Here is a 16,899-nt window from a genome sequence, read left to right as displayed (position 1 = left end):
TGCATAGTTTTGCTAACAGATAGGAAAAAAAAAACTTTTATTGTCTACAGAGAACTAAATTGTAGAACATGTGCCCACCCGAAGTTTCCTGCCAAACACAGTGACCTTGCCCTTGGTCAGCTCTTTGCGTAGTCTCCATTCTATGGAATTCAGACCGCTATCAGTGGGTAGTGTGATGTTTCTGCGGCCGATGGTGGGACTCACTGATCCAGCCAGGATATGGGGCTCAGTGTGGTAACTAATACCCATCCCATTGGCATACATTACTCTCAGCGTGCCATTGTTACACAGCTGGAAGCTGTTCCGTACTTGATCTGCAGGGGGCAAAAGTGTAACACAGAACTGCCAATTCAATAAGCACAAAACAAATATTTTATTACAAATTTTCATCATGACAAGAGTACAAAATGACATCAACAAAAAAGAACTTGATTTATTTTGAACTCATGAAAGGACTATGGGGCATTTATCAGTTCAAGAACAGTCTGGCTGTCTTTGGTAGGATCATAAAAGATAACAAGAGCAGTGCTTTGCTTATAACTAATGATGTTGAGCCTTGAATCACTTTGTTTCAGAGAGCCACAAACATTTATTATGCTTTAGAGCAGTGGTTCTCAAACTTTTTTTGATGAACGCCCCCCTACCAACCTATTTTTTAGGCTATTTCTATTTCATCTTTAAAAAAAATAGTTTATTTTGCATTTGCCTTTTGAAATTTTTATTCATTAATGATATTTTTTTTTTTATAGTTTTAACAATGGTATTTTTTAACAAGACCATAGCAAGCAAGCACATGGAAGCATGGATCTTCTTCACTACCATGGTTAGATGTAACATGATTTCTATAAAACAAACTATGGCATTTTTGAAATTATAAACAGTAGACCTACTCTAAACACATGTAAAAACAATAAATGCAAAATATAAATATTTATAACTTGTAACTACAATTAATTATATTCCCTCACTCCCCTAATGTAGCCTATGACACATTTAATAGAGCTGAAGTAGTGATATGAATATTTATTATCAATCTATTTCTCCCTAAAGTACAGTTAGTGTTACTATAGTAAATTCAAGGGTGGTTATGTGGAATTCTGTGCCGAATTCAAATGATTTCCACTTCTCGTGCCTTGCTTCTCACTGATTCCTGCAAAGCTGCACGTTTAAGAGCTTGAGACCTGTCTGCGAGTAAAAACGCACCTTCTTTGCCTCGCGCTGCTCTGTCCTTTGAGCCGTATCCATCTACAGAGCCATACAGGTGCATTAGCCAAGGTTGTGCCTCCACCTGTATATTTGACGCTGCTAAACCAGATACTTGATGTGTCGCTAGACTTCAGAATCAGATGAACCATGGTACAAATGCGTACCAGCCAATTGAGAACCAACTGATATACTCTAAGTCTAGATAAACATTTTAATGCAAAGAGGAACTTGACGATAGATTTGATTATTATGAGTGATAAACGCCCCCCATATGTAACCTAACGCCCCCCTCTCTACTAATTTGCTCTCAACGCCTCCTGGCATCCTTTGAACGCCCCCGTTGAGAACCCATGTTTTAGAGCATCCACTATAAATAAATTACAAACCAGGAAACTAATTTATGAGCAGACGGTACATTCATACGTTTGAGATAATGTAGTTTATAATTTATGGTGGGAGGGGGGATTATTTTGCCTACACTGAGACATAGATTTACTTACAGTCCCACAAGGCATTGAGGGTATCTGTATTTTGATGTTTTTTGCATCTTACTGAGCAAGCACTGATATGTGTGTATATATATGTACATTATATACTGTCAGCTCCGGAAAAAATTAAGAGACCACAGCAAAATTATCAGTTTCTCTGGATTTAGGTATGATTTGATTAAAATTAAAAATAAAAACATTTTTGTTTTATTCTATAAAGTACTGACAACATTTCTAACAAATTCCAAATAAAAACAATTTAGAGCATAATTTAGAGCATTTATTTGCAGAAAATGACAACTGGTCAAAATAACAAAAAAGATGCAGTGTTTTAAGATCATCACCGATCCTCCACCTGGTCGTAATGGTTAGACGGAGACCTGGAGAGGCCTTCAAGCCAGTGTCTCGCACCCACTGTGAAATTTGGTGGAGGATCGGTGATGATCTGGGGGTGCTTCAGCAAGACTGGAATCAGGCAGATTCGTCTTTGTAAAGGGCGCATGACTCAAGCCACATACAAGGTAATCCTGAAAGAAAACCTGTTTCCTTCTGTTCTGCAATGTTCCCCAACTCCGAGGACTGTATTTTCCAGCAGGACAATGCTCCATGCCACACAGTCAGGTCAATCAAATTGTGGACAGAGGACCACCGGACCAAGACTCTGTCATGGCCAGCCCAATCTCCAGACCTGAACCCCGCTGAAAACCTCTGGAATGTGATCAAGAGGAAGATGGATGGCCACAAGCCATCAAACAAAGCCAAGCTGCTTGAATTTTTGCGCCAGGAGTGGCATAAAGTCACCCAACAGCAATGTGAAAGACTGGTAGAGATCATGCCAAGACGCATGAAAGCTGTGATTGAAAATCTGGGTTAATCCACCAAATATTGATTTCTGCACTCTTCCTAAGTTAAAACATTAGTATTGTGTTGTTAAAAAATGAATATGAACTTGTTTTCTTTGAATTATTTGAGGTCTGAAAACACTGCATCTTTTTTATTATTTTGACCAGTTGTCATTTTCTGCAAATAAATGCTTTAAATGACAAAATTTTTATTTGGAATTTGGGAGAAATGTTGTCAGTACTTTATAGAATAAAACTCAAATTTCACATTTTACTCAAACCATACCTAAATCCAGAGAAACTGATAATCTTGCAGTGGTCTCTTAATTTGTGCTGGAGCTGTATATTATAGTATATATACAAGTACAAATGTTAATGAGATATAAAAACCAACAACTTTAACCAAATTGTGTTTGTGCACTGGTAATTCTCACTGCAAAATTATTCATGGAACACAAATTATATAACAGTTCTAAACCTCTAATTTGATTTGAAAAGTGGCATTCAAAGAGTGCTAATCTGTGTTTGTGGCATTTCAGACAGGCTGTCATTCTGCGGGTTGCTCGGCGACACGCAACACTTGATTCTGCTTCAGCTTCTTTTGGAACTATTTCCATAGGCCGAAAAGAAAACATACTAACCAACCGGCACAATAATGTCTGAAATGCAAGAGATTCAGTATTAACTTCTTGCTGAACACACATACCCTGCACAACAGTATAGGAGGCTTCAACTGATGAAAGATTAGTGATGACAGTGACATCATCATCTCTGTTGGAGCTCTCAATGTCAATGTTGATGGATTTTTCAATCTCTCTATGTAGACTTGTAACCATCCCCGTGGGGTACGTCACATTGGTTAGCCTCCCTTCACTGTCATACCTGAAAATGCAATAAACATTAGGAAAAGACATTTGAAAAGCAATATTTAAAAGTAAAACCATAATTTGGTCTAAAAACATCTCAATATACTAGATGACACTTCTAATGTAATATTTTGGCTTCAACTTCTTACTACTAATCCAATCAATTTTATTTGTACAGCATCTTCCACAATACATATTGTTTCAAAGCAGCTTTACAGAAAAGCATTCCTTAATGTCTTGAAGCCCCCAGTGAGCAAGCCAAAGGCAACTGTGGCAAGGTGTTAAAAACTCCATAAGATGATAAAGTGGAGGGAGAAAAACTGCCATTATCATAGATGTACATATGCCTAATATTATCTAGTTGTATAGACTATTCAACTTTTCAATATGTTTATAAAACAAAATTTAGACAGTAAGGATAAAGATTTAATTAATGCTAATGTGAGGCATCAGTACCTGACAGAACAGGTAAGATGTTGTTTACATGGTTTACTTTATGTTTAATGTACTTGTTCACAACATAGCCTTGGAAAACAATGGTTAGAATCAGAAGATCTGGTGATGCCTCCTCTAGTAAATCATTCAATATATGATCAGTGTTAGCTCTCCAATTTCTTTCTCTCTTTCTCTGTCTCTCTCTCTCAGTCTAACATTACATTAGGGACCAGATCTGGAGCCTTTCAAAGATCTGTCACAGTCTAGTTGATGTATGTGCCAGTGCACTGAAGTGTGGAGAATGCTGCATTCTCAGAAGTACGTTTGCTCAGTCCTGTTCTTGAAGATTTACTTTCCTGGAGAGAGTTCCAACTCTAACAAAACACACCTAAAAAAGTTCATCTTCAGATTCCTGCGTGTCTTACAGCAGTGTTGGAACTAAACTCTGCAGGAAGTATTAGGATTTATGCTGCATTCCATTCAAACTTTTTTGTTTAAAAGTGAATGTTTATCATTAACTGTGTACACCTGGGTGCCGCCTTGTTCGTGTGATGCCATACACCTGCATCTCAGTAAAATCCAATCTTGAAGTTCTAAGTCAGACTTGAAAGTTCTAAATCGGACTTGAAGTGCTGTTCTATTGGACATTTCCAAGTATGAAGTTGGAAATTCTAATTTTCCGAGTTGAATGTACTTAGTAACTCCGCAGGTGGAAATCGTGCAACATACTATATCCAGGGTTCCCACACAATACATTTCCATGATATTTCAATAAATCTTCAATGTTTTTACAATATTTTTCAGACATTTTTATTTTATTTTAGAAATCCCTATTTTAAAATTTCCAGATAATTCCAGGTGTGTCATGCACAGCACACAGTTACTTACTCATAAAAGGTTGTCCAGCCTGTCTCGTCAGCCTTGGTGGCCAATAAGCCAGTGTTGCCATTGTATCCCAACAGAACTATCTCCTGATTAAGAGCAGAGACAGAGCGCAGGCTCCCTGCGGGATCCAGTCCCAGCGTCACCACCTGATTCTCAGGTTGCAGGATAAGCCTGAGCAGCCCAGCTCCACCCTGCCCTGCCCCGTCCCTCCGCACTTTCACAGTGTTATTGCAGTAATCCACCACTGTGGCCAGCTCTCCATCAGGGCCATAGCTGAAGTTATAGAGGGGCAGGCCTGTCACTAAGCTGATGGTCTGAAGGTGGAGACCCTCCTCGTTAAACACATACAGTTCTTGCTCTTGAGGGGATGCAACCTCATACTGCCCCACTGCCGAAGGTCCGGGCCGGTTAGTACGCACAGCGCGGATTCGAATGTTATTGAGATCTGCAATGTAGAGTGTGCCGTCCGGTGAGACAGCCAGAGACATGGGTGAGTTCAGGCTGGCATCTGTAGCGTATCCGTCATCTCCTGCGAAGCAGTTACAGTTAACGTCGTTTTTGCAGTCGCACTCGGATGCGGCGCCAGCTAGCAGTGACATCTCTCCGTTAGTGCTGACTTGCCGCACACGGTTGATCTTCTTCTCGTCTGTCTCGGCGATGTAGAGCACGCCCGTATGGGAGATGGCAATAGCTGTGGCACTCTCCAGGGCAGAGTGGATGGCCAGTTTGCTGAGGGAATAGTCGATGCCAGGCACCTGGCAGTGCATAGGCCGCCCGGCAATGATACTGACTTGGTGGTTTTCAGTGATGCGTAGGATAACATTGTTCTCTAGTACGTAAAGTGAGTTGTCCATGGGGTTTACTGCCAAGTCTGTGGGCCACTCCAACCGCACCTAGATAAAAAAATAAATAAATGAAGCATATTGAAATGAATCTTTTACATTCACCAGGCACTTATTTGTATACATCCTGAGCTTCTGATCAAGTTTTTGCAAGCCCGCTTTACATAATTAAAACTTGTACATCTACATTTTAAGCTTTGAGGATCTGTTATAAAGAGTCAATTTATTCTTAATATCTGCTCACACTGACAGCATCTTGAAGAAACAAAGTTATTCATTTTCAATGAGCTGTGGTAGGTAAGTACTCAAAAAAATAAAATTTAAATTAAAAAAAAAAAATAATAATAATCAACTACAAATTACTTCTCTAAAATTTTAATCAGATTACAAATTACTTCATGGAAAAAGTAATCACATTAATAATTACTTTCTAAAACAATTTTCTTTGTTTTTGTTCTTCTGCTCAACAAATTCAAAATTATGTCTATATTTCCTCCTTACTCCATTCATTGTCATTGTCTCTTCATTTGTCACACAAACACATAATTACATAATTTCTTGCATAAATATGTGTAACCCAATTAATGTTCAGAAAAGTAAATAATTTAACTGAAGGTCAGTATCTGTAATGTGATAACAAGAACTTGTTTTTAATAAAACGCAATAATACTACAGTAACAAATTACTTTGAAATCAGATTACACCCAACACTGCCAACGAGAGTTACCGATTGTTTGATAAAATAAGCATAACATTTTATTTACAAATATAAAAATGTTATATTTTTAGAAGCAAGGAAACTGATGCATGGTCAAAATAGAATGTCATCTTATTTTTTACGAGCAATTCATCTAATTTTTGATCAGATTTTCAAAAGCTATGGCCAGTTGCACAGCCCACCAGCAGCAGGAACGCACACTAGAGACAAACAGTACTGTGACCTGGCGACCTCCTGTGATAAAATCGCTGTCAGTGTGAACGGGGCTTCAGGTAGATTCTTTGCTCAAATTACCAATCCTACTTTATTTGCCTGGGAGCTATTTGTAATACGGGCCTAGACTGTTCGCATGCTGACCTGACTGACATCCATGCTAGAGTCACAGCTCAGTGGGCGAACAGCAGTGAGGTCATTAGCGCCCAGCAGAGTAGAGATGATACCATTCTGATCCACCTTCCTAATCATAGTGGCATCCACAAAGTACATAAGCCCATTCTTATCTACAGCAATACCTGAAGAAGAGAAAAAACAGGAAGAGAACTGGTTAAAAATCAGCCAGGAAGTTCAGGGGTGAGAATCAAAAACCCTTTGCCTGTCAGACATGTTTATTTTTGTCTTCAGCGGTTCACCCTCAAACAAGAGTTTTTAATGATCAGAGCAAGTCAATCTTTGATCTGGCTTCAACAAAGTCTAGGTTTATCTTCAGGCTCTACTCAATCCGTCTTTCTCTTTCTCCTCTCCTATATAACCTACCAAATAACACACGTAAATCAAGCATCACACTTGTGTCAACCCATCAATTCCCCTTATCAGAGATAACAAGGCAGAAGCAGACAAGAATATCTCGAAGTGTTGACAAGAAGATGCTTGCTATTGAATGGACCTGTGTAGGTATATGATGCAGAGGGGGTTTGAACAAAAAGACAAGGAGACGAATAGCATGAGGGTAGAGTCTGAGTGCACTTGACTGAGTCTTTTCTCAGTGTAAAGTCATGTGGGAATCGGTAATGAGGCCTGTGTAGTCTGTCACCTCTCTACTCTCTTTCTCTCTCTCTCTCTCTCTTACTCTCTCTCTACAAGCACAAATTCAACATCATACACAGAAAATGTGACAGTGTGACATCTTTGACAGTTTGGTGTCAGACTGGGTATTTTTTCCTTAAACCAAACCTGGATTTCACTTTCAAAACATGCTCTAACTTATCATTGTACCATTATCTTTTCTGTTCTTGATGCAATACGTTTATCATTTCATTGTTTATATTGTGCTTTAATTCTAGTTTGTACTGAATTTTGTGGAATTACCCATTACACCCCCATAATATTAATAATATTATTACATCCATAATAAAATCTATAAATGCTTTTTATAGTAGATTCTCTTCGCATAGCCATTAATCTACAAACCATTAAAATAAGCAATCCCATTCACAATAATTACATTTTATGTGTAATGTAAGCAAGTAAAAGTATAAAGAGAAAAAAAAATTGTTAAGATGTTGCTCTTTCATACAGTAACACAAAAGACTTTATGGAGTTCTCAGTTATGATTCCTTGAGGTAACAACTCTCCTAAAGTTAGTTAAGAGAAATAAAAATAGACACAAATGAAATAATTATTAACATTCAGGAATATATAGATCTATGAAATTAATTTGGATAGCTTTTAATGGAAGAATTTGATGATAAATGTTTAGTTCATATTGAAATCTCTGACTTTTGATTGCAGACTTTGGTATCTTTGCAAATCTGAGCACATTGTTGACATCACTTTTGAAATTCTAGTGGACACATTTGAGATTACTAGGGTCTTTTCCCTAGAAGCAATATGAGATCTTATTTGTAATTTGATCTTTCCTACAGGTCTATGTGATCTACCTGAACACAAAAGCTGTATAATACAGAGATATACTCGCTCACAGATTTGTGCTGTGACATCTCAGAGTTAAAAGAGCTTGCATATTAAGTAACATTATCTTCGGTAGATAGACGGAGAGAGAGAGTGAATACCAAGAGACTCCGATAGCTGAAACCAGAGACACTTACTCCCAACAGCACATTTAAAAATTAATTAATAGCTTAAGGTTGAATGTTCTCTGTGATTGTGGAAGCAGCTGGAGGATATGGCTCTTTTTATCCATGTTAGGTGTCACTGCTACAAAGGAAATAGATGTAAAGAAAGCCTGAAGAGATGTTTCCTCACCTCAGCCAGGCACATATGAGTGTGAGACATTATCATAACTTCAACTGACGTGACAGGGATAACCAATGGAATAACAAACAGTAAAACTTTCAGACTAAAACCAACTGATTTTGCCTCTTTCTCTTTTGGTATTCTTCAATGTTGGTGTCTACTCACCTTTGGGGCTCATGAGGGTGGCTTCAATGGCTTTGCCCCCATCCCCGCATCTCTCATCGAAGGGCAGGCACTGTTCTCCCGTGCCAGCTACCACTTCAGCATTGTCTGCCAGCAGTCTTCCTCCAGTAAGCAAACGCACCTTGTAAATTCGCCGTGAATTTGTGTCAGAGATGAATAGAGCCCCAGAGACTGGGTCCACAGCCAAGAAGTACTTATGAGTCGGGTTGTTACTATGAAAAATTAGGTCATTGAGAAGTAAGTGCCACAATTATGCAATTAGCTACAACCTGTTATTTCAATAATTGAAGCCTTTTGCTCTATTATAATATTAAGTGGATAATCAGAGTAAAGAGTTAAAAGTGAGAAACAAATGGAATTATATGCTCACCTGTGTCGAAAATCCTTATTTCTGTAGGATGTTAAGGAAGCAAAAAGAATTACATCATTATGATGCAAATGATGTGCAAATTGACTTTTGACATGAGAAACATAGGGTGAATATAGGTAAAGTAGGACACCCCATACTAGTCAAGGATTAATTAATGCTGATTTTTAGCCATGGGAGAATATATACTTAATGACATATAATTATGCTGTGTCCCACTTTATGATTTGCTCTACTTTACATGTATTCACCACTATTGTACATTCTGTACATTTGATTTAAATATAAAAATAAAGTCTCCTTTGCCCCTCTTGTAATACCTGAGTTCCAGTATCCGAGTGGTGTTGAGATTGGGATAAACTCTGCGTACGAAATTCAAGTCTCCGACATAGAGGCTGCCATCAATACCTGCTGCCAGGGCTACAGGTGCCAACAGCTTATTTCCATCAGCCAGGCCATTACAGCTTGGGCACGAGATGCTGCGCCGTCGCCCATTACCCATGATGCTTGTGATGATGGGGGGCTGCTGGGACACAAACACGTTCTCACCGCTGCCCTTATGAAGGATGCCTGATGTCAGATGAAATAAAGAAACAATAACCATTTAAATGTAAAAAGAAAATGTTATTTTCAAAAGGCCATTTTCAGTAAAAGCAGTTTACCCAGCCCATTTATGAACATTTGCTTTTTGAAAGTTACAACCGCATTTTGGGAATATAATGTTAAGTTATTGATCGAGGTAACATGTATCTCCACTAAAGGCAGCCAAGCTTCACATCACACCAGACGTCCTGTGTATCAGAGGATTATGGCCGTCTCTTAACTTCCTTTCTCAGTCCCAACATACATACATGATAAAGTCCTCTGATCATTAATTAAGAGACAATCAAAAATCGAATTTTAATTTTCAAATCTAATAATCAAGTATAATTATTCAATAATAATCTAATTATTCAACAATAATTGTCAAGTATAATTATTTAAAGTTAAAATATTTATCATATAAATACTAAAAGTAGCCAGAAATAAAAGTTCTTACAGGGGAACACTCTTGTAGCATTTTTATTTTCCACACACACTCTGACCCTTTGAATTAAACAGGCTGTTTTTGCTATGGTTCCTTATATATTTACCTATATGTAAATGACTCATTTTGATTGGTTAACCATTTTGTATCTGTCATAGTTCACACTGTCGTTTAATTGACGTTGATGGATATCGATGGGGCGGTCATACCTTAATGTTCTCATAGTTCTAACACCATAACCATCATGCTTTCTGAATGACACGTTTTTGCAACTAAGTTTTCTTAAATGTTGTAGATAGACTGGGGAAGGAGTTTGGCATTGTGTACATTAGAGTATGTCTACAGTACATTGTTTTTAGAAATCTATTATTTCAATAGAGCAACATAAAACCTGTTGTTCATGACATGTCCCCTTTAAGTCACTTTCTTTTAGGAATTAAAAGGGGTTTTAACTAGAATTGTATCCTGAATGTCTAGAATGTGCAGTGTGGTTATGTTTTAATTGTATGCATAAGAACATAAAGCTCATACCACTGCGCAGGTTGAGTATATGGTGTTTGTCCAGAGACCAGCCGCCCAGATTGGAAGGTTCCAGCTCATAGCCCTGTAGCATAGCTGTCCTCTTCTCCCAAAGCACCAGACTAGGACATGATTCATATTCATATCCCACAGAGACTTGGGGACAAAAAGAGAAAGAAAATGAAAAAGATAGAAAGAGAGAGAGTACACAAAATGTATCAAAACAGCATTTAATTAACTACATGACAGGCCAATATTAGAGATGATTAATTTACATAAAATGAAGCAGATTGGTTGGGGAGTCTAGCTGGGAAATAGTGAGGCAGCATATAAATATTTATTTGAAAACCACAGGCCAAATTAAAAGCCAGAACATTTCAGAAAAAAAAAAAAATAAAATAAAAATTCAGCGCTTTGAGACACATTTACTGTGTGGCAACAGTAGAGAAAATTATCACAACATTTCTCTTTTGAGCTTTGTGGACTAGTGGGCAGAAGTTTGATATATCAGGTTCTGGGCAAGCCTTCACAAATAACCACAGCTTGGGTGCTTTCACACAACCACAAAGCACCTTTGTAAAGTGTGAACCTGATTTTTTCAGACACCCCTTGGCTGGACATGACTTGAGCTTTCAATTTTCAAACAGGTCTTTGAGATCAGTGCTGCTGCCACAAGGTCATCGCAAGATTTATTGCCACAAAAACTCTCAAACCAACTCATGAAAAGTGGCACATAACTGTAGCCACTACCATAAAAACATACAGAGAAATAACGATGAACCAGTTCATGTATGAGTTTATCCAGTATATACAGTATGTAGATAGGGGTTCAAAGAGAGGGATTGTACGTACAAGAAATATTTTAATAAAAAAAGAGAGATGTAAAGCGCTGGAAGGTAGGCAGGCTGAGAAAAAGGGAAAATGACAGAAAGAGGGTAGTATTCCTCACTAACACACATGCCACACTTGTGACAGACTGCTGTTCTCAGCATTTTCACCCTAGCTACCCTCAGCAGGAAGGGTGAGGCTGAACGCTCCCTAATAGCAGAGTGGGTCCCTGGGACCTACGTTCACGCAGATGAACACTAATCCTCTCTGACGTGTTAACTCTCACTATGTTTCCTCAGTAGAGTGCCATTATATATGAGGACCTATTAACTGTTTATAAAATAGACAGTTACTGTCTTGGATTTTATTTGGTCAATACAATGTTCTATTAATAATAATGTAGCTTTTATCACAGTCGTGATGGCAATATTTTCATTAGCATTTTATTATTTGACCAATGTAATGCCAATACATTGTTTACATTATGTAGTTTACATTTTTGTAGAACATTTTACATTATGTAGTAAACTCTTACAAAGGCAATAAGGCACACAAGGTAACACACAGTTGTGAACATAGTCACGACAGAAGGGATTGCAAGCACTCAGCTTCACCAAACAATGTCCTTAAGCCAAGACTATATTCACAAAATAACTCAGCCACTTGTACCTTATTGCTTAAGTATACTGCAATGGAATTCACAGTCATTAAAAGGTCTTAGTAGGTCAGATTTTTTAGACTATAAATCTCCACTTTCACTTTCACATTCATTCTTCTTTTGTTTTTGCCGATTCACATTATTTGTGCATATCGCCACCTGCTGGGCAGGGAGGAGAGTTTATAGTAAAAAAGGACTTAAATATTGATCTGTTTCTCACCCACACCTATCATATCGCTTCTGAAGACATTGATATAACCACTGGAGTTGCATGGATTACTTTTATGCTGCATTTATATACTTTTTGGACCTTCAAAGTTTTGGCCACCATTCACTTGCATTATATGGACCTACAGAGCTGAGATACTCTTCTAAAAATCTTTGTTTATGTTCAGCAGAAGAATTAAATTCATACACATTTGGGATGGCATGAGGGTGAGTAATGATAAGAATTTTTATTTTTGGGTGAACTATCCCTTTAAAGAGCTTCAGATGTCCTCACATGGTTTTTGCACTTTTTTGGGACTTTGCACTTTTTGGCACTTGTTTTGCATTGGGATAGTAGAGAGTATGGAAAATGTGTAAAAGTGGTAGACGAGAGAATGGGATTGGGAAATGACACAAACCGGACTTAAACTTGCATCAACTCCATGAACACCATGACTCTAGGCCATGGCTCTGACAAATTGGCCTATTTTTGCAAGAGAAAGAGGAGCTTTATGTTAAGTTATCCATATATATTTGTTCTCTCTGTGCCCTTACCCACTGCATCAGATAGGCCATAGACACGTTGGCTGTATGCATCCGTCTTGTCCCAGATAAAGGTGTAGGCGAGGTTGGGTGAGGCATGGAACCACTTCTGGAAGAGGTGGCCTTCGACGGCGACCATTAGATAGACTTTGACCAAGCTAAGAGGCACCACAGCTTGGGTCATGGTGATTTTGAGCAATGAACGGTAACCTGCTGTCCGTGAGCTCAGATGACAGAGCTTTAGATTTGTGCCTGGGATCTCAATCTGCTCATGAAGAACCTGGTGGACAGATGGAGGAATGACTTTCAAGTTTAAATACAATGTGACACCCTGTTCGCAACACATTTTACTTCTGTAATGTGACATATTTCTGAGTGAAACAGGATATGCAACAAGAAATAATATAGGCAGGGACTTGATTTGTTCATTTGTAAATGATTGGATCATTAAAAGTGGCCGTCTGATATAAGAATGGAGCTGAATGCTTGTTTAATTCAAGAAACAACTGAAGACATACTGTTCCCTATCTGTCACTCACTCGACTTTGTGTCGATGTAGTGACACTAGGGGTCGCCCTTGGGAGCCCCAAAAACCTCTGATCTTAGAGAGAAGACAATGGGAATTGGCGAGTGGAATTTGCATGCCACTCCCCCAGACATACGGGTATAAAAGGAGCTGGCTCGCAACCCCTCATTCAGATTTTCTATTCGGAGCCGAGCGGTTGTGTTCAGCGAGCTGAATCCTCTGCCGTTCCATTCACCTCGAAAAGCTGTTGGATTTACGGCACATTACAGCTGCTTCTCCCCCTCTTGCACCGGTGGAGTGCAGAGAATGCCCCTGGGCGCTTCAGCAGCTAAAAGAGTATATTCTTCCAACTGAAAGAGTATATTTTCCCTTCTAAAAGAGTGGCATTAATGGAGAGCGTCTTTTTAAAGATGCCTTTCCATTCGTGTGTATTTCCTGGTTGCGGTCATTACTTCTCCACTTCCGATGGCCACGATCGCGGTCTTACGTGCTCACTACGAGAGCATGACCATGGCAATGTTGCGGTCACGTTTTTTTCCTTCCTTAGAGGAAAAAGCCACCCCAGCGGCTCTCCGCCTCGGTCCTTCTAACTACGGGTTTGTGGCTGCGTCGGTTAGTCCTGGGGCGATTTAGGGACACCAATGGGAGCCACCCTGCCGGGTAACTCCCCGGCCAGCTCGTCTCAGGGTGAGTTCGCGATCTCGTTTCAGCACTCGCGAGTGCTGTCGGTGATGAACTGTCTGAGAGCGTTCAGATGGAAAACGGCGGTCTCACTGAAACTGGTCACGCCGCTCGGGTTGATACATATGAGACCGCTTCAGCAATGGCTTCAGACTCGAGTCCGAGATGGGCATGGCGCCACGGGGCACACTGCATGCTCGTCACACCGGTCTTCTGCCGTCTGTTCAGCTCTTGGACCGACCTAGCGTTTCTACAGGCAGGGGTTCCCCTAGAGCAGGTCTCCAGGCGCGTCGTGGTTACAACGGACGCCTCCAAGTGTGGCTGGGGCGCCATGTGCAAGGGGCGTGCAGTCGCCGGTCCTCGTACTGGCCCGTGACTGCGTTGGCACATCAACTGCCTCGAGTTGCTCGCTCTGCGGAGGCTTCGGCCGTTGATCCAGGGCAAGAACGTGTTGGTCCGGACGGACAACACGGCAACGGTAGCGTACATCAACCACCAAGGCAGCGTGCGCTTTCGTCAAATGTCGCAACTCGCCCGTCGTCTCCTCCTCTGGAGTCAGCAGCGGCTCAAGTTGTTGCGAGCCACTCACATCCTGGGCAACCTGAACAGCGCAGCGGACATGCTGTTGCGGCAGGTCATGCTCAGGGGAGAGTGGAGACTCCACCCCCAGGTGGTCTAGTTGATTTGGAGTCGATTCGGTCAAGCGCAGGTAGACCTGTTCGCTTCCCGGGAATCCTCCCACTGCCCGCTCTGGTATTCTCTGACCGAGGCTCCCCTCGGCACAGATGTGCTAGCATACAGCTGGTCCCTGGGGCTGCGCAAGTATGCGTTCCCCCCAGTGAGCCTACTTGCACAGACGTTGTGCAAGGTCAGAGAGGACAAGGAGCAGGTCGTCCTAGCAGCACCCTACTGGCCCACCCAGACTTGGTTCTCGGACCTCACGCTCCTCACGACAGCCCCTCCCTGGCGAAATCCACTGAGGAAGAACCTTCTTTCTCAGGGACGGGGCACCATCTGGTACCCTCAACCAGACCTCTGGAACCTCCATGTCTGGCACTTGGAGGGATGCAGAAGACCTAAGTGCCTACCACCTGCAGTGGTAGACACAATCACTCAGGCCAGGGCTTCCTCTATGAGACGCCTGTATGCCTTGAAGTGGCATCTGTTCGCTAAGTGGTGTTCTTCCCGACGTGAAGGCCCCCAGAGTTGCACAGTCGGTTAGGTGCTTCCTACCTGCATGAGAGGCTGGAGGGGCGGCTGTCCCCCTCCACCTTGAAGGTGTATGTAGCCGCTATATCGGCACATCACGATGCAGTAGAGTAAGTATTTGGTAAGTATTTGGGGAAGCACGACTTGATCATCAGGTTCCTGAGAGGCGCTAGGAGGTTGAATCCCCCCAGATCGCACCTCATCCCCTCGTGGGACCTCTCTGTGGTCCTTCAGGTCCTACGGGGATTCGAACCCCTGGAGTCAGTTGAGCTAAAGGCACTCCCTTTGAAGACTGCCCTCCTGACTGCGCTCACTTCCATCAAGAGGGTAGGGGACCTTCAGGCATTCTCTGTCAGTGAAACGTGCCTAGAGTTCGGTCCGGGCTACTCTCACGTGATCTTGAGACCCCGACCGGGCTTTGTGCCCAAGGTTCCTACGACCCCATTTAGGGATCAGGTGGTGAACCTGCAATCGCTGCCCCAGGAGGTGGCAGACCCAGCCTTGGTGTTGCTGTGTCCGATGCGTGCTTTACGCATCTATTTGGATCGCACGCAGAGCTTTAGAAGCTCCAAGCAGCTCTTTGTCTGCTTTGGCGGACAGCGGACAGGGAGCGCTGTCTCCGAACAGAGGATCGCCCACTGGGTCATTAACGCCATCACAATGGCATATCACGCCCAGGACATGCTGCCCCCCTTGGGGCTATGAGCCCACTCTACTAAGAGTGTGGCGGCCTCCTGGGCCCTGACCAATGGTGCCTCTTTAGCAGACATCTGCAGAGCAGCAGCCTGGGCAACAACCAACACCTTTGCAAGGTTTTACAATCTCCGGGTTGAGCCGGTCTCGTCCCGTGTGTTGTCAGGTATGAGCAGGTAAGTTCCGGGACAGCTGGCCGGGTGTACTGCTTGTGCATAGTGCCTTTCCCCTCCCTGAGGTGAAGATGTGCGCTTTGACCCCCAGTCGTGTTCACAAAGTTGTGGACCCTGGATGACCTTCCTCCTTAGCCCAGTGGCAGGCGGGTTTGCGGAGAAACTCGCTGCCAGCCCAGTACGTGTGCTAACTAGACCCTGTACTGGGGTAGGTTCTCCACATGCGCTGGTTCCCCGTAGGTAACCCCGTGTGATGTATCTTCTGCAAAATGGTTTCCCTGTTGGTAAACTGCATCTTCCTTGGGCAGAGGTTCCTCTGCCCCTGGTCACCGTGTCTGTAGAGCTCCTCACCCCTCGGGTAGGACCTACCACGGGACTTCTCCTCATAACATACTTCCAACAAAACTCGGTAAGACCATGTGACATATTTCCACTCAAATACCCGCAAAACATATGTGGTCTCCACGCTGTCTTCCCCTTGGGAGTGACACCCCCCCGACGCGGACACTTATGGCCCCCAGTCGGTAAACGATTTCCACTCTTTTTTGGGGGAGAAAAAAGAGGAGAAGAGGCCACGGCTGGGCTAGCCTGTCCCCATTTTTTTGGGCAGTCGACTCGTCCCCGAGTTGCTGGGGGCCGTTCGATGCTCAAAGGAGCATTGGGGAGGTTACGTGACGGCCTGGTGCACTGGCTACGAGGCACACAGCGGTCTGCCTGTCTCGCACCGCCAGTCCACGTAACACAGTTCAGCTTATTGTGGCATTTTGTATAGGGACCCTTAATGTCACTACATCGACACAACGTCGAGTG

At 42.0% G+C, this 16,899-nt stretch overlaps 1 protein-coding gene across 3 annotated transcripts in view; it reads right to left on the bottom strand.

Moving 5' to 3' along the window:
* The window catches only part of tenm2a (teneurin transmembrane protein 2a), a 378,826-nt gene that overhangs the window by 5,802 nt on the left and 356,125 nt on the right, over window positions 1-16,899 (bottom strand). For all 3 annotated transcript variants that reach the window (XM_051649776.1, XM_051649777.1, XM_051649778.1), the window contains 9 exons: window positions 12,820-13,087; window positions 10,584-10,727; window positions 9,346-9,595; window positions 9,029-9,049; window positions 8,641-8,870; window positions 6,640-6,794; window positions 4,726-5,615; window positions 3,243-3,418; window positions 79-314 (listed from right to left, as the gene is read on the bottom strand). In XM_051649776.1, coding sequence (XP_051505736.1) covers window positions 79-314; window positions 3,243-3,418; window positions 4,726-5,615; window positions 6,640-6,794; window positions 8,641-8,870; window positions 9,029-9,049; window positions 9,346-9,595; window positions 10,584-10,727; window positions 12,820-13,087 — 2,370 coding nt within the window. The remainder of the gene's footprint in view (window positions 1-78; window positions 315-3,242; window positions 3,419-4,725; window positions 5,616-6,639; window positions 6,795-8,640; window positions 8,871-9,028; window positions 9,050-9,345; window positions 9,596-10,583; window positions 10,728-12,819; window positions 13,088-16,899) is intronic.

The sequence above is a fragment of the Myxocyprinus asiaticus genome, chromosome 22, assembly GCF_019703515.2.
Source record: "Myxocyprinus asiaticus isolate MX2 ecotype Aquarium Trade chromosome 22, UBuf_Myxa_2, whole genome shotgun sequence".
NCBI lineage: Eukaryota > Metazoa > Chordata > Actinopteri > Cypriniformes > Catostomidae > Myxocyprinus > Myxocyprinus asiaticus.
The sequence above is the reverse complement of the archived record's forward strand: the minus strand, read 5'-3'. Positions and strand labels throughout refer to the sequence as shown.